This window comes from Rattus norvegicus, chromosome 10 (assembly GCF_036323735.1).
Source record: "Rattus norvegicus strain BN/NHsdMcwi chromosome 10, GRCr8, whole genome shotgun sequence".
Taxonomy (NCBI): Eukaryota; Metazoa; Chordata; class Mammalia; order Rodentia; family Muridae; genus Rattus; species Rattus norvegicus.
This window is the reverse complement of record NC_086028.1, coordinates 47,000,032-47,023,002: the sequence shown is the minus strand read 5'-3', so window position 1 is coordinate 47,023,002 and position 22,971 is coordinate 47,000,032. Positions and strand designations below refer to the sequence as shown.

The following is a 22,971-nucleotide window of genomic DNA, read 5'->3' as shown; positions in this document are numbered from 1 at the left end:
ATCAGATAGGCAAGGCCAGTTCCCTTGGTAGCGAGCCCTGCCTGCTGTTCTTTCTTGCTGTACTGAGATTGTAAGTGTGTGATGTGTGGATCTGGGCTTGAATTCAGGTCCTAGAACCCGTAAGACTCAGATTTTTTTGAGTCTTACTATGTTGCTCTGGAACTCACTATGTATACCATGCTCTGCCTCTGCAGGCACGTTTTGTGACTTTTGAAAAGATGCAGAGAGAGTGACTAACGTGGGGAAAACCAGGGCAGCACGCGTAAGGGATGGTGATAAAGGGATGTCAAGGAGCATTACAGGCATTGATCTGAACAGAGCACAGTTGTTACAATTAATTGAACTGTATGGTTAAATAAGACTGTTAATGTATAGAAAGTATGTGTATTAAATGAAGAAGAGGGTGGTTGGCATTTATAGTGTCAAAAATACTTATAATACAAAAGTAAATTTCTATTTACGAAGCCACCCAGACTATGATCTGCTGTTACAGTAGCCAGGAATAACCTGAGAGCCCTGAATATAAGAAACCTAGACTAGAGTATTGTTTCTACAGCAAGCTCATTGAAGATCTGGTCCATGTGAACACAGTTACCCTCTTCACAATAACGGGCAGGATTGTACCCTACAGGATACGCAGAGATCGTCCAGTGCCAGGTATCCCTAAGGAAAATAGCACTAAAGATTATAGAAATGACATTATTTTTCTTCTTTCCTGTGATAGTCTATAGAAGTTGCCTGCAGGTTAGAGAATGAATTAAGAAATGTGGCAGAGGGGCTGGGGATTTAGCTCAGTGGTAGAGTGCTTACCTAGGAAGCGCAAGGCCCTGGGTTCAGTCCCCAGCTCCGAAAAAAAAGAACCAAAAAAAAAAAAAAGAAATGTGGCAGAGCCAGATGTGGTGGTAAACATCTTTAATTGCAATACTAGACACAGAGGCAAGTGGATCTCTAGGTGTTTGAGACCACATAGTAGGATTCAGGACAGCCATTGCCGCGCAGAGTGACCCTGTCTCAATACAAACAAATGTTACAGAGGAACTGGAAGTTTTTCTTTTAATCTTTGTTAGTAAATTGCTTTCTGCTGCTTCTGTATCTTGCTGTTGTTTTCTCCATTTCTGTCTGAGTTATGTAAATTCTGCTACAGAGAACCACTTGGTCCTGCTGTCTAACTTGTAAAGAACTCATTTTTTTTTGTTTTTTTGTTTGCTTTCAAGAAAGCTTTATTTACCACATACATTTTAAGAATGCACTGGGGGCTGGGGATTTAGCTCAGTGGTAGAGCGCTTACCTAGGAAGCGCAAGGCCCTGGGTTCGGTCCCCAGCTCCGAAAAAAAAGAACCAAAAAAAAAAAAAAAAAAAAAGAATGCACTGTATGTAAATGAAGCGAGATCTAAAAAGCTTTTCAAATATGAAGCTAAAAACTAAACTAGTAGCATGTCTAAAACCCAAACTCTAAAATGTTTAAAAACATTTATATTAGTTTATTCTTATTCCTAAAAAAAAAAAAAGTTCACATTTCAAGTTATAAACTTACCTCAGTAGTGTACGTGTGAAATGGTTGAGAAACAAGAGGAACAGGTAAGATCACAGACAGCAGGGCCACTGGTGCTTAACTGGCTGCCACCAACACCTGTTGTTAAGGTAGTTGCCATGTTAAGTTAGTGCATATTTTTTCCTTTTACTATTACTAGTATTGTTTTTGAAAATATTTTTTTCCAGGCACTTGAAAAATACAGTAAGAACATGGGGTCAGCGTTCCATCTGAAGACTTCCATGTCAGTCGGTGGTGGCAGGAAGGAAAGCACTTTTTTCCTCACACAAGTCAAGGGATGAGAACCTGATGCCTTTAATGAGGTCCCTCATCCCCATGGGCCCGAGTGGGTGCAGCTTCTGAGTGAGCCCTCAGAACACCATACAGCTGCTGCTTTATGCCACGCAACAGGATGGAGGGATGCTCAAAGGCCTTAGCAGGCACTAGATAATTTTACAGAATAGTTAAATAAATATTTCTTATATATAAAAATCCATCCCATCAAGATAAGAGGAAGACATTTGGGAATCTCTTAATTTAAAAACAGAAAATTATTTGCTAAGGGCATGATCCTACTATTAATCCAGAAATAAGAGTTAAGCCTATTAGCAAAACTCTGGAGGGAAGAAAAATCTGATGGACTCTGTTATGCCATAAAATACAACCATGCCTCTGTTACCTTATCGCTTACTTCACATCCTGGACCGAGCCTTTTAAAAAGATGCAAGTTGGGTTGGGGATTTAGCTCAGTGGTAGAGCGCTTGCCTAGCAAGCGGAAGGCCCTGGGTTCGGTCCCCAGCTCCGAAAAAAAGAAAAAAGAAAAAAAAAAAGATGCAAGTTGATGTAATTCATAAAAGAGATGACGATATTATCATTTCACTGTATTTTACATTTACTGCCAAATAAAAGCCTTAAAACAGGCACAAAACCCTAACCCTGCCTCTGTGCATTTACTCCCACCCCCCAAAAAAAGCAACACTTTTAATAACATTGAAATAAAATGGCTGCATTTCGCATTACACTACAGGCCACAAGCTTTGGCAACACAGGTGTACGAGCAAGCATCAGAAGTTATTTACAAACTCCCTTAACTCCTACAGGTTCTCCTCTTGGATGGATATGCCCCCTGTTCGCCTACCAAATGCAGGGCGACCGAGAGAAACCCTGTTAAACACACACAGTGCTTCTAACATCCCTGATGACAACAGGCATCCTCTAGGAAACGCAGAAAGGCAGCGAGAAGCTAGACTTCCTGTTGACAAATCTTGAAGGTCTTGTCTATAGTCACATACATTCTTGGTCTCTAAAAACTCAGACTTCAAAAAAAAGCCAAGAACTCATTTTTTAAAAAATTAAATAATACATCTTTAGTGTAAAAACAATTCAAGCTGTCTAATAATATAAGGCAAAACAAGATAGTTTGTTCTTGTATCATTTACTTGTTGAAGAAACCTCTGGTGTATCTTATGTCTAGTTTTCTGTCTTATATTTATTTTACTTTGTGTGTAGACTTGCTTGCATTGCGTGTATGTGCACCACATGTGTGCCTGGTGATGGTGGTCAGAAGGTATCAGATCCCTTGGAACTGGAATCATAGGTATTTGTAAACCTCCATGTGTGTGCTGGGAACCAAACCCAGATCTTCTGCCAGAGCAGGAAGTGCTCTTAATCACTGAGCCATCCCTTCAGTCCCTGCTTTTTCCTTTTTAGTACATGTGTGCTCGTATACACACACTCGGCTTTCCTTAAAAACAATGGAGGTCCAGCCAAGGGCTTTGCATATGCTAGGACAAACTACGTCTCTAGGCTAGCTCTCTCTTCCTTCTCTTCCTCTCTTTCTTCCTCCTCCTCTTCCTTTTTCTTGTCTTCCTTTTCCTTTTCTTCCTCCTCTTCTTTTTTTAATTGACTCTATATTGAAACTATCTTTCCAAATCAGGATTACTTCATTAATTGTATATTATTTTCACCAAAACACTTCCCTTAGAGCCTCAAAGAAATGGAAAAGAAGACGTCTTGTAGTTTCTTTACCACATTGAAGTAGGTCTTACAGAGGCCTTCTTTAAGATGTCTGTCTGGTTGTTATGGGAAACACAGATCTTTAGCAGATACTGCCAGGGAATTGCTTCACACTCCTCCCAGCAGGTGTTTAAAGGTTCACTTGCTCCACATTCTTGCTAATTTTAGTTATTCTGGTGATTGTATTCAGTTAGCATTTTTAATTTTTTTTTCGAGACAGAGGCTTACATAGTCCAGGCTGGCTGCAGTCTCACTGTGTAGCTCAGGATGGCTTGGGACTGATTTCCTGCCTCTGCCTCTCAATTACCAGGGATTACACAGTGCACATCTTTGCCTACTTTCTAGTTACTTTTTTGCTTTTGTTTTTTTTGTTTTTGTTTTATTTATTTTTTAAAAAAGATTTATTTATTTTATTTGAGTACACTGTCACTCTCTTCAGACACACCAGAAGAGGGCATCCGATCCCATTACAGATGGTTGTGAGCTACCGTGTGGGTGCTGGGAGTTGAACTCAGGACCTCTAGAAAAGCAGTCAGTGCTCTTAACCGCTGAGCCATCTCTCCAGCCTTCTGGTTATGATTTTAATTAGTATTTTTCTATTGACTTTTGGTTCGAATATGATTTTAAATTTACTAAACAATTAAATATCTTTTTGAAATTTCCATGGAAGTTTCTTGCTTATACATTGGATTGTCTTTTTATTGTTTGTTAGAAGTCTTTTATTGGCATTACTTTTAGAGTGTCCATGTGTATGCACGTATGTGTGTGCCTTAGGGAGCCAGAACAGGACAAAGGATTCCATGGAGCTGGACTCACAGGTGGTTGTGAGCTGCCTGGCTTGGGTGTTGGGAACCAAACTCATGTTTCCTGTTAGAGGAGAAAGCACTTGTGATTGCTGAAACATGTTTTCCAGCTCTGTAAATAATTTATCTTAACCCTTTTGCCTTCTTTATGTTTATTTGTTTAGTGTGTGCATGTGCACGTGTGTCCATACATATGAAGAGGCCAGAGAACCACTTAAGATGTTATCCTCAGGAATGTCTTCATGCTTTGAGACAGTTTCTGTTGGCGTTCACAAATTAGGCCAGAGCCATTTGCAAGTAAACTTTTATAGCAAGCTCCTTTACCCTCTGAGCCATTTGCTGACCTCAGAAAATTTATTTCCTCTACATTTGATTTTTCTTACTTGCTAAATGTGTTTTCCACATCCTTCCTCATTTGTCAAGAGAGGACGGCTGCTGAGGAAGCAGGCGTGTGCCAAATGTTCCACGGTGGGATCTGTTGTTCAGTCTCATTCCTTAGCAAAGAAAAAATGGCATCACCACTTTAGGATAGGTCTATAGACCTTGGGATAAAAGAATTGAAGAATTGGGCATAATGTGGTGTTCATTCCCCCTGGCTGGGATTAAGGATGTGTACCACCACCACCAGGCTTCCATTCTTTTTGTCTGGTTCTCTTGAGAAATCAGGGAAGCACATTACCCTAAGTCACTGACTTTCTTTTAGATATAACTTCACCCTCAGGTCTAGCATTGCAGTGAGTGCCCGGTGGTGATGGTGGCGGCCCCCTTGATACTCACTGCTGGGGGGCCAAGGGAACAACTGGAAAGGGGCTACTTGACTTCCTGTCCTGATGTACCAGCTTCTATTTCTGCTGTGGGTGAGCTGAGACTTAAAGTTAGTAGTGAGTTACTGTAATGGTGAACAAAGAGAGGCTATAAATGCACAGTGGAATTGAGGAGGATCTTATCTGTGGTGCTGGAGATTGAACAAGGGGCTCATGTATGCATGCCAGCAAGCACTTCGTGAATGATGTACTCCTATGCCAAAGTTTGTATTATTAAGCTGAGCAGTCAAAATTGTTTGTAGAATGGTGTTAAGTTTTTCAGATTCTTAACTAACTTCTTTAGGTCTCTGTTGTAGCTGCAGTGTGGACAGTGTAAAGTCGCTTTCTGACTAGAGCTGGTCACTCCCTTTCAGATGCCCTCTTTTGTTTTCCCATGACTGCTTTGTCTTTGAATTTTGGATCTTGATGAGGTTAATTGCTGCCTGTGAAGTGTTGTGTTTTGAGTCATTTCAGCACTGGCTATGTTAAGCCATAGGGCCAGGTCAAAATTAGCATTGCCATTATTTTAAATGTAATAAAAAATAGCCATATATTTAGTCTCTGAATTAGTAACCAAGCAGACTTGAAGCTGTGTAAGTGTGACAGTTTGTAAAAATATTCAAATTAATTTTCTTAAATCTTTAAACATATTTTGTATACTGTAATAAGACATCTTGGTTTTACCAAAAATTCACTGATAATATGGTTGTCCTAAATAAGAGTTTGCTAGTGTTGCTAGGAAGAGAATAAGCCATTTTGCTACTGAACTCAAACTTTTCAGAGTGGGAGCACTTCTCTGAGGACTGAGTAAAGCCTTCTTTCTTGTTGACAAATGGTACCATCCGTTTTATTGTGGTTGGAGACAGGTCTTGCTGTGTTGATGAAGCCTTGAGCTTGTGGTGCTCCTCATGTGTCACTGGGTTTTTTTCTACTGCCTCTCGACATCCACAACACAAAGGTGGTTTATTCTGTAGTACCCTCTAAACAGATTGATAACTACCTCAGTGTCATCAAAATCAATTTTGGCTATGCAGAGCCGATGCTTAAAACATTGTCAAGAAGTTTAGAGCTGGAGGAATAGCATAGAGAGTCCTCAGACCTGGGTTCCATCCTGAGAGTGCAGTAAAATAAAAAGGACAAGACTCTTTTTGCCTGAGAATTCTAATTTTACTTTCTGATGAATTTTTCTGAGTTAAGTTTAATGATGAATGAGTGTATTTTTTATTAGCTCACCATTTTTTTAAATTGGATATTTCTTTACTTACATTTCAAATGTTATCCCCTTTCCTGATTTCCCCTCTGGACCCTCCTATGCCTTCCCTCCTCCCCCTGCATCTATGAGAGTGTTCCCCTGCCTACCCACCCACTCCCTCCCATCTCCCCACCCTGGCTTTCCCCTACACAGGGGCATTGAGCCTTCACAGGGCCAAGGACTTCTCCTCTCATCGATGCCCAATAAGGCCATCCTCTGCTACATATGCAGCTGTATCATTGGGTAATCCAAGCTTTTGGGCTAATGTCCATTTATGAGTGAGTGCATACCATATGTGGCTTTTTGTGATTGGGTTACTTCACTCAGGATATTTTCTAGTTCCATCCATTTGTTTATGAATTTCATGAAGTCGTTGTTTTTGATAGCTGCATCGTGTAGATGTACCACATTTTCTGTATCCATTCTTCTGTTGAAGGGCATCTGGGTTCTTTCCAGCTTCTGGCTATTATAAATAAGGCTGCTATGAACATAGTGGAGCTTGTGTCTTTGTTATATGTTAGAGTATCATTTGGGTATATGTCCTGGAGAGGTATAGCTGGGTCTTCAGGTAGCACAATGTCCAATTTTCTAAGGAACCTCCAGACTGATTTCCAGAGTGGTTGTACCAGTTTGCAATCCCACCAATGACAGAGGAGTGTTCCTCTTTCTCCGCATCCTCACCAGCATCTGTTGTCATCTGAGTTTTTGATCTTAGCCATTTGACTGACGTGAGGTGGAATCTCAGGGTTGTTTTGATTTGCATTTCCCTGATGACTAGCGATGTTGATTAGGTGCTTCTTGGCCATTTGATATGCCTCAGCTGAGAATTCTTTGTTTAGCTCTGTCTCCCATATTTTATTGGATTTTCTGGAGTCTAACCTCTTGAGTTCCTTGTATATATTGCATATTAGTCCTCTATCAGATGTAGGATTGGTAAAGATCTTTTCCCAATCTGTTGGTTGCCATTTTGTCCTATTGACAATGTTCATTGCCTTACAGAAGCTTTGCAATTTTATGAGGTCCCATTTGTCAATTCTTGATTTTAGAGCATAAGACATTGTTGTTCTGGTCAGGAAATTTTCCCCTGTGTCTATATGTTGGAAGCTCTTCCCCACTTTCTCTTTTATTAGTTTCAGTGTATGGAGTTTTATGTGGAGGTCCTTGATCCACTTGGATTTGAACTTCGTATAAGTTCATAAGAATGGATTCATTTGCATTCTCCTACATGCTGACCTCCAGTTGAACCAGCTCCTTTGTCAAAGATCAAGTGACCATAGGTGTGTGGGTTCATTTCTGGATCTACCTGCCTGTCTCTGTACCAACCATACAGTTTTTATCACTATTGCTCTGTAATACAGCTTGAGGTCAGGGACTGTGATTCCTCCAGTAGCTCTTTTATTGTTGAGAATTGTTTTCCTTATCCTGGGTTTTTGTTATTCCAGATGAATTTGCAAATTGCTCTTTCTAACTCTATGAAGAATTGAGTTGGAATTTTGACGTGGATTGCATTAAATCTATAGATTGCTTTTGGCAAAATAGCCATTTTTACTATATTAATCACTTTTTAACCTTAGCGTTTAGTTTTTTTATGATGTTTATGCTTATTTTCTAGGAATTACCCAACTCTGTCTTTCTGGTGATGGAGGTAGGTATTCTACCAGTGTTGGCAGTAAGTATTAATGAAGTTGATTGGATGATTTAGATTCTACTTCATAAAGATTGTAACATTTAAGTGTTTTAACTAGATAACTTTATAAACAACTTTAACAGAATGGTTTAAATTCATTTTGAATCAATGTTCTTATTTTACTTTTTGTTTTTTAAAGCTAAAGTAAAGTTTTTTGGCTGGGCGTGGTGGTGCCTGCTTATAACCCCAGCAGAGGCAGGGATAGGAGATCTCTGTGCGTTTGAAGCAGCCTGATCCACATAGCAAGAGTCCTAGGACAGCCAGGGCTGTATAGTAGAGACCTTTTTGCAAAAATAAATAAATAAATAAATACATACATACATACATACATACATACAGTATGTTTTATTTACTTACTGTGTGTGTGCGCGTGAGAGAGAGAGAGAGAGAGAGAGAGAGAAAGAGAGAGAGAGAGAGAGAGAGAGAGAGAGAGAGAGGCTTTCTTTAGTTTACTTGGCTTTGGTTTTGGTTTTCAAGATAGGGTTTCTCTGTGTAGGCCTGGCTGTCTTGGAACTGAAGGCTGGCCTTCAATTAACAGAGATTTACCTGGTTGAAGGCTTGTGTCACAAAAGCCCAATTCAGGAAGACGGTCAAGCATTGCTCTCTACATTGTCACCCATCATGTTAGTTCTGGGGATTCAACTTAGGTGACAGGGCACCCTTACCTGCTAGCTCACTCTTTTTGTAACAAATTATTTTTAAATATAAAATGTTTTTGTTACTGTTTTTCTTTGAGACAGGTCTCACTGTGTGTTTTAGCTGTCCTTGAACTCAGAGATCTGCTAACCTCTGCCTCTCAAGTACTGGGATTAAAGAAGTATACTCCCTTATATATGGCTATGAAAGACTTGATTACAATCACAACAACAGCATCTTTTGAAGTTAATTAGCTTTTTTTTTTTTTCACTTATCAGTATTGCAATGGTGGAGATCTGGCAGATTATTTGCAAGGTAATTTTATTGCTACACTTTCTTATTTGTGCGTGTGCGTGTGCGTGTGCGTGTGCGTGTGTGTGTGTGTGTGTGTGTGTGCGCGTGCGTGTGTGTGTGTGTGTGTGTGTGTGTGTGTGTGTGTGTGTGTGTGTGTGTAGGTACCCCATGGCACACATGTGGTTAGAGGAAAATTAGCGGGAGTACACTGTCCCCTTTCACCATGTGGGTCTCAGAATGGAAGTCATGTTGTCAGGTTTGGTGGCCTATACCTTTTTACCTGCTGAACCATCATCTCACTAACCCCGCAAGGTAAATTTATGTGTATTTATCAATGCTCAGTAAAAGGAGTACACTTAATTGAGAGGCATTTGTGAAATGCTGCCTCCATGTTCCAAACTTGTCTAGAAACATTGAATAAATACTGTGTTTAACTTTTAGTTATTTTGCTGACCAACTGGTTCTAAATTTCTAAACTCACACACAAGTATTAACCATTTTCTCTCTGACAGTGAGGAAGAGGTTTAGAGGAGAGGCTTTTCCCCAGGAGGGGAGAAACCAAATAAGAATTTCTTTTCTTTGCAAGGCACACCTGGCTTACCATTACTAAGCCATTAGTTCCTTTCATTTCTTTAAAAATTAAAACTGGGTGGTGGTGGCTGCCACAGGTGCATGCCTTTAATCCCAGCCCTTGGGAGGCAGAGGCAGGCAGGTCTACAGAGTGAGGTCTTGGACAGCCAGGACAACACAGAGAAATCCTGTCTCAAAACAGCAACAACAAAAACACCACCAACATCCCCCCTCCCCCCCCCTCAAAAAAACCCAACAACTCATGAAGTAGAAGGGGAAGTTGGAAGAGGAAGGGAGGGGGAAGGTAATGAGGGGTGATAGGCTCTAAATCATTATGTACATATACAATCCTACATCAGAAATAAGACTCAACCCACAACCCACAGGTTGAGACCCCTTTGGGGGTTTGTCTTAGGGTTTCCATTGCTTTGATGAAAGACAAAGACCAAAATGCAAGTTGGGGAGGAAAGGGTTTATTCAGCTTACACTTCCATATTGCTGTTCATCACCAAAGGAAGTCAGGACAGGAACTCAAGCAGGTCAGGAACCTGGAGACAGGAGGTGATGCAGAGGCCATGGAGGAGGGCTGCCAACTGGATTGCTCCCCTGGCTTGCCTAGTTGGCTTTCTTATAGAGCCCAGGACCACCCTCAGGGATGCACCACCCACAATAGGCTAAGCCCACCCCATTGCACTAATTGAGAAAATGCCTTACAGCCAGATCTCATGGAGTCATTTTCTCAATTGAGGCTCCTTCTTTTCTGATATCTCAATTTAAAGAAGTTAAAAATAGTAGCAACAGTCAACTATTTTTTTTTTTTTTGGTTCTTTTTTTCGGAGCTGGGGACCGAACCCAGGGCCTTGCGCTTCCTAGGTAAGCGCTCTACCACTGAGCTAAATCCTCAGCCCCAACAGTCAACTATTTTAAGTTTGGTTGTACATTGTATGGTAGACCTTTTGATGTTTCCAACTATTAAACCTACTGTTTCATATTATCACAACTACTTTGTAATTCAGCCTCATACATGGGGCAGGGCTTGGAATTTACCTCCTTACTACTATACCATGCTATTAGCCTGCAGTCTCTCTGTGTGCTGTGATAGTCACTGAATAGTGATTACAAGAGTGGAAACATGACTTAATGTCTTCACTTATGAGAGATCCTATGTGGGGCAGGAGTACTGTGGCCATGAGAGTTAAAGGAAGGTAACACTCTACATAGAAACCCCACAGTAAGGACACTGGCCACAGGTTCCACACAGGGTTTCATGAGCTGCTTGGTATAAAACTTGAACATTTTTCCTAGGTGTGACCAATGTGAAACAACTTATTTTTTGAACTAAAAGGGACATTTGCATTTGTTGAGCACCTCTTGTGTTCAGAGATGTACCATAGGAACCTTGACTAGTAAAAATAGCAAAGAAAAAAGGAAAAAGATACCAAAAATAAAATGACAAATCAGTTCTCGTTAACAAATCAGGTTGTTTTTTATTGGTTTTTTTTTTGTTTTGTTTTTGTTTTTTTTTTTTTGAGAACTTTGTTGTCTATTTGGATTCTGCTCGTTATTAACAACAGGAGTACATGGGAGTCCCGGGTTCTTACTTGTTTCATGCCCTCTTTAGCAGCTGAATTATCTTAAAAGGGTGAAAGGTATTTGATTTTTGTCTGTTAAATTATTCGTGTGATTCCTTTTCTAACCAGCTAAAGGAACTCTGAGTGAAGATACTATCAGAGTGTTTCTTCATCAGATTGCAGCAGCCATGCGAATCCTGCACAGCAAAGGGATAATCCACAGGGATCTCAAACCACAGAACATCTTGTTGTCTTACGCCAGTCGAAGGAAGTCGAATGTCAGTGGTATTCGCATCAAAATAGGTAAATAGCCACTTCTGCTTCATGGAAAGGACATTTTTAAGACAGTACTTTTGCATCCTTTTAGTTCAGACTTGTTAGACTAATGGATTTTATTAATGCCGTTTTGAAATTGTTACAGGATTCACAGAGATCTGTTTAGATATGTGACTCTTTCTTAAGTCTAATAAGGGCCAAAAGCAGAGCCTGCTTCGCTCTCTGTGTGGGGACTGATGCAGTCAGTATACTTATAGACAGCAGGTTCTGATCCTGACCCTGCAGGCCTCACTCTGATGTCCAAAGGATCTCCTCACTCAGCCTTTGCCGGGCGTTTAGTGCTCTGGCAGTGTGCGAAGCTATTAGTAAAGAGAATTCAAATTCTCAATGTGGTATGATTGCTTAATGAGACCTACGTTAATAATTTATTGTAAGTAGTACTTCTGCTTGCAAAGATTGAGGATCCTTGGTTAAAAGTCAGTAGACTTACACAGTTGACTGTTGCTACTGTTTTTGACTTCTTTTTCTTTTTCTTTTTTCTTTTCTTTTTATCTTTATTAACTTGAGTATTTCTTATTTACATTTCGATTGTTATTCCCCTTCCCAGTTTCCAGGCCAACATCCCCCAGCCCCTCTCCTTCCCCTTCTATGTGGGCTTCCCCTCCCCATCCTCCCCCCATTACCACCCTCCCCCCAGCAATCACGTTCACTGGGGGTTCAGTCTTGGCAGGACCAAGGGCTTCCCCTTCCACTGGTGCTCTTACTAGGCTATTCATTGCTACCTATGAGGTCAGAGCCCAGGGTCAGTCCATGTATAGTCTTTGGGCAGTGGCTTAGTCCCTGGAAGCTCTGGTTGGTTGGGGTTGTTGTTTGTATGGGATCTCGAGCCCCTTCAAGCTCTTCCAGTCCTTTCTCTGATTCCTTCAACGGGGGTCCCGTTCTTGTTTTTGACTTCTTTAAATTGAGATATCTACTTGTTTTCTTTTGGTGGACAGATTTTTTTCAATAAACACTGTTTTTCACAGTTCTTTTGTGCCTTCTGTGTCTTACAGAATTATTTAATATATATATAATATATGTAAAGTGTAAACAAACTGTCATTTGTTCTTTTTTTTAACTTTGTGAAACAGCTGACTTTGGTTTTGCCCGTTACCTACATAGTAACACAATGGCAGCGACACTGTGTGGATCCCCAATGTACATGGTGAGTGAGAAGAACGTCTGCATCCGATCTGAACCGTGATTTAATTGTTGTTAATTATGTTAGCAATGATGAGGTCACACAGACATCTTACATCTTGCTTAGTAGACTTAAAAGTTGTTCCACATTTGTTATTGGGTTTTAAATCTTTTAAAATTTTATTATTTTGGGGCTGGGGATTTAGCTCAGTGGTAGAGCGCTTACCTAGGAAGCGCAAGGCCCTGGGTTCGGTACCCAGCTCCGAAAAAAAAGAACCAAAAAAAAAAAAAAAAATTTATTATTTTATGTGAACTAGTTGGTTTTTTTGTTTTTTTGTTTTTTGGTTTTTTTGTTTTTTGCCAGCTCAGAGGGTATCAGATCCTTTAGAACTGGAGTGTCGGGCGGTTGTGACCATGTGGGTGCTGGAATTGAACCTGGAAGAGCAGCCAGCTCTCCTAACTGCCGAGCTATCTCTCCAGCCCTGTTTTGTTTTGTCTGTCTGTCTGCCTTCCTTCCTTCTTTCCTTTCTTCCTTCCTTTATTTCTTTATTTAGAAACTGGGGCTCACTATGTAGCCATGGATGACCTAGAACCTACTTTGTAGATCAGGCTGGTTTAAACAATCTCTGCCTTCTAAGTGCTGAGATTAAAAGTGTATGCCACCATGCCTGGCCCTGGTTTTATAGTTAAAAATTAACTATTATAAAAATCCCTATGTATTGGTCATTTTGTTGTTGTTGTGGTGGTGGTGGTGGTGGTGATGGTGGTGATAAAATACAATGACCAAAAGCAGCTTGTAGAAAGAAGAGTTTGTTTTGGCTTATGGTTCCAAAGGGGAGCCCATAGTGGTGAGACAAACATGGCAACTGGCAGCTGGAGCAGGAAAGGAAGCTGACTGGTCACATTATATCCATAAACAGGATGAGAGGAGAGAACAGGAAGTGGAGTGAAGCTGTTATCACTCAGAACACACCTCCAGTGACACACTTCCTTCAGTAGTGCTCCACACCGAAAGTTCCCTAATCTCCCCAAATAGCACCATCATCTGGACACCAAGTGTTCAAACACATGAGCCTGTGGGAGACATCTCTCAATGAAACCACAACACCCTCTTAAATTCAACTGAAAATAAAATTTCAAATAATACTGTCATAGTATGCCTAAATGTGCAGTAATTGAGAATACTTATAAAAGCTCGACTTTAATCTCAGCCCTTGGGAGTCAGAGTCAGATCTCTGAGTTCGAGGCCAGCCTGGTCTGAAAGGTAAGTTCCAGGACAGCCATAGCTACACAGACTGACTCTGTCTGAAAAACAAAACAGCAACGAAATGAATGAAAACGTATGCCTTTCAGTTACCTCTGTTTTTATAAAATAGGCTTATCTTTTACATGATGTCTGTCTTAACAAGTTTTCTATATTGTAGAAGTTATTTTTTTTAGCTCCACACTTATGCTGAAAAATAATCTTAGCAATTTATCCTTTGATAATGTATAGTAGGTTATGAAACTTAGAAACTAGTGTGAAGTATTAAGCTTAGAAATAATTATGGAGCTGTAGGATTATATGAAATAAATAAATATGACTATCAGGAGAAAGAAGTGGGTGGATCTTCGAGTTTGAGACCAGCATGATTTACATAGCAAGTTCCAGTCCAGCCCAGGTCTCACAGTGACACAATGAGACCCTGTCTCAAAACAAAACAAAATTCCTATTTCAGTTCTAAGTTTGTACCCTCTAAAGTAAAATTAACTTTGAGTACTGGCAGATGTCTGAAATCTCAGAGTGCAAGAGATTGTGATGGGATGATGGTGAATTCCAGGTCAGCCTAGACTGATGAGCACGCTCAAGCCTCATAAGGTCAAAACATTTAGATTCTGCTTCCAGGTCACGAGAGCTAGGAATGAAAAGTCTTGTTTGTTTTTAATGAGGTTTACTTTTTAAACCACAATTTTATTGTTTATATAAAATAAACTCAACACTTTAATAGAATTCTAAAACTTAAGTATGAAATTAGGTCAAGATCCCAGCTTGGTGGCCTATGCCTTTAATCCCAGCACTTAGGAAGTAGAGGCAGGAGGAGCAGAAGTTAAGGCCAGTCTGTGTTGTGTATAGCAAGACTGTATCTCAAAAAAAAAATCTAGTTTAACCTTGATCAGAGTATTTTGGCTGATTATTAAAAAAGGTTGACCGGGCTGGAGAGATGGCTCAGCGGTTAAAAGCACCGACTGCTCTTCCAGAGGTCCTGAGTTCAAATCCCAGCAACGACATGGTGGCTCACAACCATCTGAAATGGGATCCGATGCCCTCTTCTGGTGTGTCTGAAGCTACAGTGTACTCGTATATAATAAATAAATAAATAAATAAATAAATAAATAAATAAATAAATAAATCTTAAAAAAGGTTGACCATCTGGGAATATAGCTCAGTGGTGCAGCCCTGGGGTTCAATGACCTGAACCATGAGGAGGGTAAAAAGACTCAACTGAGATTTACTAAGGGGGAGACAGGCAGACAGACAGATAGACAGACAGAATATGCATGTGTGCAGCAATTAAGAGCACTTACTTGTCGAGAACTGGATTCAATTCCCAGAACTCATATGTGGTGTCCATCCATCTGTAACTGCAGTTCCGGGGAAACCGACACCCTTTTCTGGCCTCTGAGGGCACTACACACAGAGCACATTAACACACATACAGGCAGAACATCCACAAACATAACATAAAATGGAAAAAACTTTAAGTCTACTAGGAACAAGTGTTGTGTATGCAAAATGGTTTCCCATTAAGTGTAGTTTATCTCTTTAGCATTTGTTTGGTTGATTTTTTGAGGGAGGTGAGTTTTATTTTGAGACAAGGTCTCTTTATGTAACCGTGGCTGGCCTGAAGTTTGCTTTGTATACCAGACTGGCTTTGAACTCATGGAGATCTGCCTCCTGAGTGATAGGAGTAAAGGCATGTGCCACAGCAATGGTGTGGTGTGTTTTGGTTTTGGTTTAAACTTGATGATGTTGACAAGCCAGTCAAAACAAAATGCTGTTGGTTTTTGTTTATTATTATTGATGAATTAGGGTCTCTCCCGTTTATGAGCCCCCAGCCTTCCAGGTGCTGGAATTACGAACACGTGCCTCTGCACCTGACCGCCTTTGCTTTAAACATAGTTTTCTTACTGTGTGTTGTATTATAGTTTGCTTTTACACAAGTTTTTAAATTATAGAAAAATATAGGGGATAATGTAATGTGTATCTACCATCTATATTTAACAAAACATTTTTCTGTTTTTGCCCTGATCTCTTAAGAAAAAAGATTTGGGTATCCAAGTCTTTTTTGACTCTTCCCTGATCCTAATTATATTCTCATTTCTCACCTTCAGGGATTTTCTGACCTGTGATTGGTATATATTTTTCTTATTACTAAAATACTCTAACTATATTTGGTATCATTATAATATATAGACGTTTGTTTCTTGTTTTCATGCAACATTGAACTATAATTTTAAGTTCCTGGCAGTATCATTCTATAAGGGTAATATCACAGTATGTTAACATTTTTATTTAGTATGATCAGATCATTAACAGTGGATCAATATATGCACATTAAGGCTGTAACTAACACTGTTCATGTCTCTTGAATTTTTGTGAACAGGCTCCTGAGGTTATCATGTCTCAACATTATGATGCTAAGGCAGATTTATGGAGCATAGGAACGGTGATCTATCAATGCCTAGTTGGAAAACCACCTTTTCAGGTAGCCTGACTTTTTCTTATGTCCTTGGTTCTAACATCTTCAAATTTTGCAGTGGTCTTTGATTTGTTAAATAAGGAATACTTTAAAAGCATTCAGGCTCCTCTGTGGCTTACTTGATTCTGTTACAGTTAATGCTGTGCATGAAGTCTGTTGGATGTTTTCCCAGCTAGTGGAGTAGAGTCAGGGCTAGCAGCTTATGATGAGTGGTGATCAAAGCTCTATCTGCTAGCTTGGTTTGGGGGTCGTGGAATCCAGGTGAGGTGGGAGCACAGAAACCCTGTTTCTCCCTCTCCATTCCTGGTGCTTTGTGGGTGAGGGGGAGATATTGAAATTCTGCATCTGTGGTCCTAGTCTCCTTTTCCTACTAAGAGGCTGACCTTCAAAGGATACACCAGTTCATATTGTCAAGCTCTAACTTTTAGTTTCATTAATTTTTAACCTGAAAATTATAACAGTGAAATTATTTCTTTGTAAAAAGAAATCAGTAAAGCAGTCAAATTACTTTTTTTTGCATTCCCAGTGTGGTTTGTTTGTAGAGGCAGTCACTAATCCCAGCCACTCTTCCTATAACAGTGCTGCTGTTGTGGAGAGACAGTATTGGCAATAGACTTCTTTTTTTAGTCCCTGGAAAGTCATAAGGTAAAGCACATTTAGATTATACACAATAATAATGTACTTATTGGGTAGGTCAGGTAACCTCCAGAATGGCAGCTTTTCCATTTTATGCTCCTTTGAGTGCCTGGCCTATTGTACCGAGATCCTCAGCATTTGCATACCATCCCTCAGCATTTGCGCATACCATCTTAGAGGTTTTATCAGTCTTCTGTGCCCCACAATCCACCTGTAAACATCCATGGCCTTCAGCATCCGCAGCCACAGACATTCGACAGTAGGAACATGAGTGTCAATCATGGATTTGGAAGTTTTGCCCCTCTCTGTTTAGAAAGTTAACTTTTTCTTCTTCTTAAATAGGCTAACAGTCCTCAAGACCTAAGGATGTTTTATGAAAAAAACAGGAGCTTAATGCCTAGGTATGTGATTAGATTTTACTTAAAGTACACTAGGTTTTACTTTAGTTTTTTGCTTTTTTTTAAATTTACTTGGTTATTTAGATAAGAGTCTTCCTCTGTGGCCCCTTTAGACTCAAGCCCACAGTCCTCCTACAGGGAGGGGTATAACCATCATTCCCATCTGGTCGGGTTACTATTGTGAATACAGTGGTTTTTGTATTTTTGAATGCCGTGTTTTGTGCATTTCTCTTAATGAATCTTTCAATTTATAGTAATGTTGTAAAAAGGAATTAGAAAGGTGCTAACACATCATAAATACCTAGGTAGTATTGTATCATATGTTATTTATCTTTTTATTGGATAGTTTTTGTTTGTATTTTAAATTTTATCCCCTTTCCCAGTTTCCTGTCACATCCCCCTATCACATCCCCATCTCCCTTCTTCTATGAGGGTGTTCCCCCACCCCTTTCTGCCTCCCTAACCTGACATTCCCTTACACTGGGCTCCAGCCATGGCAGGATCAAGGGCTTCTCCTCCCACTGGTGCCCAACAAGGCCATCCTCTGCTACATATGCAGCTGGAGCCCTGGGTCTGCCCATGTGTACTCTTTGGGTGGTGGTTTAGTCCCTGGGAGCTCTGGTTGGTTGGTATTATTATGTGTTATTTAAGAGTTATTGTGTATTTTTCCAGTCTACTTTGTGGGAGTTCTTTACACATGCTTGAGAGAGAAAGTGTGTGTGTATGTGTGTGTGTACAGTTTAAGATAAATTACATTTTGAGTTGTCTTTTCTTTTCTTTTTCTTCTCCTTTTTAGATTGGCTCTTTCTGGGTAGCTCAGGCTGTCAGGGTGACCTCAGTTCAGCCTTCTGAATGCCAGAATTACAGACATGTATCACCATGCCTGGCTGCTTTTTTTAATTCTATATTTCAAATGTTCAACAGTGTGTTTATCCTTCTTGTTAGCTACATAGTCTTATAAAACTAGATGTTCTATCCTGTTTTCATTTTTTGCTTACTACAGCGTGAAAGTGTGGTGATCATACTCTACCATGCTTTTTTTTTTTTTAGAATTTTACTGGAAATATAATTGTTGAACTGACAGACAGGTGTACTTTCTTTTTCCTGTTTGATGTTAAAGTGTAAAGAGAATACCTTTTCTCATAAAGGAAAGAAGACCAATTAACCTTTTAATTTACATTTTTCTGTTCATTAATAGGGTTGGTTCATTTTTATTTGCCCTAATGTCTTTACTAGTTTGTGGTTCATGGCATGTATGTTCTTGTTCTTCATTTTCAGTTGTTTTCCTATTTTAATATTGGCCTTTGGAAATTATTCCATGTCAATTGCATTTATAATTAAGCTTTGCTCTCTCTCTTTTTTTTTTTTTTTTTTTTTGGTTCTTTTTTTCGGAGCTGGGGACCAAACCCAGGGCCTTGCGCTTCCTAGGCAAGCGCTCTACCACTGAGCTAAATCCCCAACCCTTTGCTCATTTCTAGACAGGACTGGAGGAGGTTTTTTCTTGAGAGAATTTTATACCAGCTGTTGATACAGGCTGTGTTAGAACTGAGGCTCTGTATTGTAGCAGATCCTTGTAAATAAAGTGTTCAGCACATGCAGAGGTCTGTTCACGAGCTGTGCTGGTCATTGTCAAAAGGTAGTGTGGCCTTTCTTTCCCTCACTTGAAGGCATGAAGCTTTATCAGGTCTTCTTGTTCTAGATGGAATATTTGTGAAAGCGACTATAATATTTTTATTTATCAGAATGAAGGCAAAAATTATGTAGTTAAATACATATAAACTCACTACTTACACTGTCTTTTACTTCAGTATTCCCAGAGAAACATCACCTTATTTGGCTAATCTCCTTTTGGGCTTGCTTCAAAGAAATCAGAAGGACAGAATGGACTTTGGTAAGTAGTAATTGCAAGCTTTGCGTATCTTCTTATTTTGTATTTGCTGAAAAGATTATATAGATTGCTTTTGATTTATCCTTTTTGCTTTTGTTTGTCTTTTTGTTTGTTTTTGTTAAATTTTGTTTTATGGGACAGGGTTTTTCTGCATAGCCAACCCTGGCTGTTGAAGAACTCCCTCTGTAGACCAGACTGGCCTTGAGCTCATAGGATCCACCTGCTTCTGCCTGATGAGTGCTGGGATTAAAGGCGTGTGCCACCACCACCAGCTTGATTGACTCTTTTCCTTTCATTATTCTAATAAACATTCATCAAGTGCTTACTGTGCTCCAGGAATGTGGGATAGAAAAGAAAACCTGTGTTCTCAAATGATAGATAGTCCAGAGGAGGAAAGAGAGATAATGAATGAATTACAAACTGTAATTGTATGTCGTATAAAAAGTGCTAGGTACTGTGCAAAAATAGAAGGACAAGATATGGAATAGTCGGGGAATTAAAATTTAAATAGGGTAGTCCATACGAGTGAAGAGTCAATCAACCTGAGGTGTGTGGTACGGCTGTGGGAGGAGAATGTCAGGTAGAGGGAAGAATTCATGGGGGAGCTTTGAGCTGGGAGCATGAATGGAAGCTTGAGATCCTGTGAGGAGAATGGGATGGAAGTCATTAGAAGGCTTGAGCAGGGAAAAGTGACCTGATGCTTTTAGAAGGTATCAGTCTGGCTGTTTCCTTAGAACAGACCATGTCATTGGAAGTCCAAAGCTGGGAGGAGAGTGTAGCTCAGCTGGAGTGATGGACGTGAAGAATAAAGCAGTTGAGATCCAGACCTTTCTAGAGGCGGGGGTCAGTGTTTACTAATCGTTTGTTAAGGATCAGGTTAGAGTAACTCTGTGGGTTTTGGCCCAAGCAGCTGAAAGGATGGCCTCTCAGTTACAGAAATAGAGAAGCTGTAGATAGAGAGAACTGTGGGGACCAGAGGAGGACTGTGGTTACACTTGTTACTCCTACACTAACGACCACATAGCTAAGTGCAGATGTCAGGAGAGAGCTGGGCCCAGGAAAAGTCTAGGAGATGTTAGCCAGTGGGTGATAATTACTATCATGGCCTTTCTAATTACTACTTGAGTTTTAGTTATTTTCCTAATGGTTGTTTTGGGATTACGAGAGGTTTTTATCACATTTACTTTGTATAAATGGTACTTGCGTTCCACTAAGTGTGAAAACTTCTGTTGTGATTCTACCTCATCCTCTGCAGTGTGCTGAAGTTGTACACAGTACATTTGTGTCATTTAAACATGACATAGTCCACTGGCTAGTGTGTTATGTAGTCTTTTATCTTTATAGAAGGGTTGAAAAAGAAGACATCTAGCTAAAGTCTTACTATTAACATATACTTACCATTCCTCATATTAATATGGATTGAAGTTACTATTTTATATTTTTTCTGCTCTGATATATTTCTGTTTCTCTTTGCCTCTTTTGTGATCTTATTGGTTAGTTTACCTAGTAGTCAGTATCTGAGAAGACGTCTCTCCAGCCTTAGTACACTTCTCTTTAACGATTGTATGCTCATGTCTCATTACAGAAGCGTTTTTCAGTCATCCTTTCCTTGAGCAAGTTCCAGTTAGAAAATGTAAGTTCCCATTTTTACATACTTTTTTTTGTGTGTGTGTGTTCTTTTCTTTCAGAGCTGGGGACCGAACCCAGGGCCTTGCGCTTCCTAGGCAAGCGCTCTACCACTGAGCTAAATCCCCGACCCCCATACTTTTACTTACAGAGAGTATGCAAGCTAAAAGACAAAAAATAATATTTTGAAACCCAAAATTAATTTTAATGTATTATTCAAAATTCCTTAAGAATTCTCTATGTCTATAATTATATTTGTTCAACAACAGTATTTCTTTCTATACCTAAGTTAAACAGGATTAGTAACTGCTGCATTTTTATCTAAAATTTTTAAAATTATTTTTATGCTCTGCGTGTGTTGCATGTGTTGCATGTGTTGTGCGTGTGTGCGTGTGTGTGTGTTTTGTGTGTGTGTGTGTTTATACATATGTGTGTGTGTATGTGTGTGTGTTTATACATATGTGTGTGTGTGTGTGGTGTGTGTGTGTGTGTGTGTGTGTGTTTACACATACAGAGGACAACGTGTAGGAGTCAGTTCTTTCCTTCTACCATGTGAGTCCTGTGTGATCAGACTCAAGATTGTCAGATGTGGTGGCAGCACCTTTACTCATTACGAAGTCATCTCTCCAGCCCAACTAATGCATTTCTGGTTAACTCTTAACTTTTTAAACTAAAATTTAAAAGTATTTATCTTTGTAATTATTAAGTATGTCTTTTGTCTGTGTGTAGGTATGAGTGCAGGTGATCCAAAAGAAGGGGTTGGATCCCTGGGAACTGGAGTTACAGGTTCTTGTGAGGCAGCTGACATGGGCCCTGGGAACCAAACTTAACCCTCTTAACTGCTCTTGCATTTTATTTATTTAGTGTGGTGTGTGTGTGTGGTGTGTGGTGTGTGGTGTGTGTGTATGTGTGTCCGTGTCTGTGTCCGTGCATATGCACTCATGTGGAAGTTAAAGGACAACTTGGTTCACTCCTTTCACCATGGAGTCCAGGGATTGAACTCAGGCGGTCAGGTTTGGCTGCAGGCACCTTTACCTGCCGAGCCGTCTTCCCAGTCATTTTTCTTTTCTCCTCCTGCAGCCCCAATAGTGTTTCTCTGTAGCCCTGGCCATCCTGAGACTTACTTTGTTGACCAGGCTTGCCTCAAGCTCGGACGTTCACGTGCCTCTGCTGCCTGAGTGCTGGAATTAAAAGCATATACCACCACCCAACTCTTTTTTTCTTTCTTAAATGTTTTGTTATATTTTTGTCTCATCTGTGGGAGCACTGATGAATAGCTAAATGCAAACTTTTGGTTAAAACTAGGTTGTTGTCTAGACAAATCTGAAAAGCCACTACAGAGAGTGCAGTTCTTTTCCTGTCTTTCTTCCCCAGCTTGCCCAGTCCCAGTGCCTGTGTACTCCGGCCCTGGCCCTGGAAGCTCCTGCAGCAGCTCGCCACCTTGTCGCTTTGCTTCTCCACCAGTAAGTTGGGTTTTATTAGAAATTATTTCAGAGTTAGGGCCTTTGTTCTTCTAGTGGGTGTGTTTATGATGCAGCTGAGGTGTAGGAGGAAGGACATCAGAGTTGATCAGACAGTCCTGACTTTGGGTCTTTGCTCCCTTGCTGTGTAGTTCAGGAAGTTTCCCTAGACCCTTCTCTTCTAACAGACATTGTTACTTCACCTCCTTGTGCCGTGTGGGGATTCAGTGATCCATGCAAACAAAGACTCTAGGGGTGGAGAGGTGATGACCAACTACTGTACACTGCCAAGGTTCCTTTTGCATAGGTCTGAGGAACGGAGGAACAGCCTTGGCACTCAGTGTCACTGGCTTCACTATGAAGCTCTTCAGCTAATCCTCTCATGGCTTTGTCCTCTTGAGTTTAGCTTCTTGATCCTCAAGGGCTTCTGAGACTCAGTTCATAACTTACCACTCTAGTCTCTGTTTTACCTAGCTTCTTTCTTTGTTACACTAGCCCTCCTTCTAAGTCTGTACCACAGCCTATGATCTTGAGACATTTTACGTTTGTAGGTACTGTGGGAGCTCTTGTGTCAGCTGTTGTATTGCACACAGTGTCCAAGTAGG

At 40.2% G+C, this 22,971-nt stretch overlaps 1 protein-coding gene across 9 annotated transcripts in view; it reads left to right on the top strand.

The window, feature by feature from the left end:
• Ulk2 (unc-51 like autophagy activating kinase 2) overlaps positions 1 to 22,971 on the top strand; it is a 78,807-nt gene that overhangs the window by 6,842 nt on the left and 48,994 nt on the right. For 8 of the 9 annotated variants that reach the window (XR_010055178.1, XR_005489813.2, XR_005489812.2 and 5 more), the window contains exons 4-12: positions 8,018 to 8,050; positions 9,007 to 9,043; positions 11,293 to 11,466; positions 12,570 to 12,643; positions 16,263 to 16,364; positions 17,337 to 17,395; positions 19,201 to 19,283; positions 20,866 to 20,913; positions 22,281 to 22,369. Coding sequence is in view for 6 of the 9 variants with exons in the window: in NM_001191645.2 (NP_001178574.1) it covers positions 8,018 to 8,050; positions 9,007 to 9,043; positions 11,293 to 11,466; positions 12,570 to 12,643; positions 16,263 to 16,364; positions 17,337 to 17,395; positions 19,201 to 19,283; positions 20,866 to 20,913; positions 22,281 to 22,369 (699 nt within the window). In the remaining 3 variants the exon portion in view is untranslated. The remainder of the gene's footprint in view (positions 1 to 8,017; positions 8,051 to 9,006; positions 9,044 to 11,292; positions 11,467 to 12,569; positions 12,644 to 16,262; positions 16,365 to 17,336; positions 17,396 to 19,200; positions 19,284 to 20,865; positions 20,914 to 22,280; positions 22,370 to 22,971) is intronic. The other variant, XM_063269012.1, reaches the window with a different exon arrangement.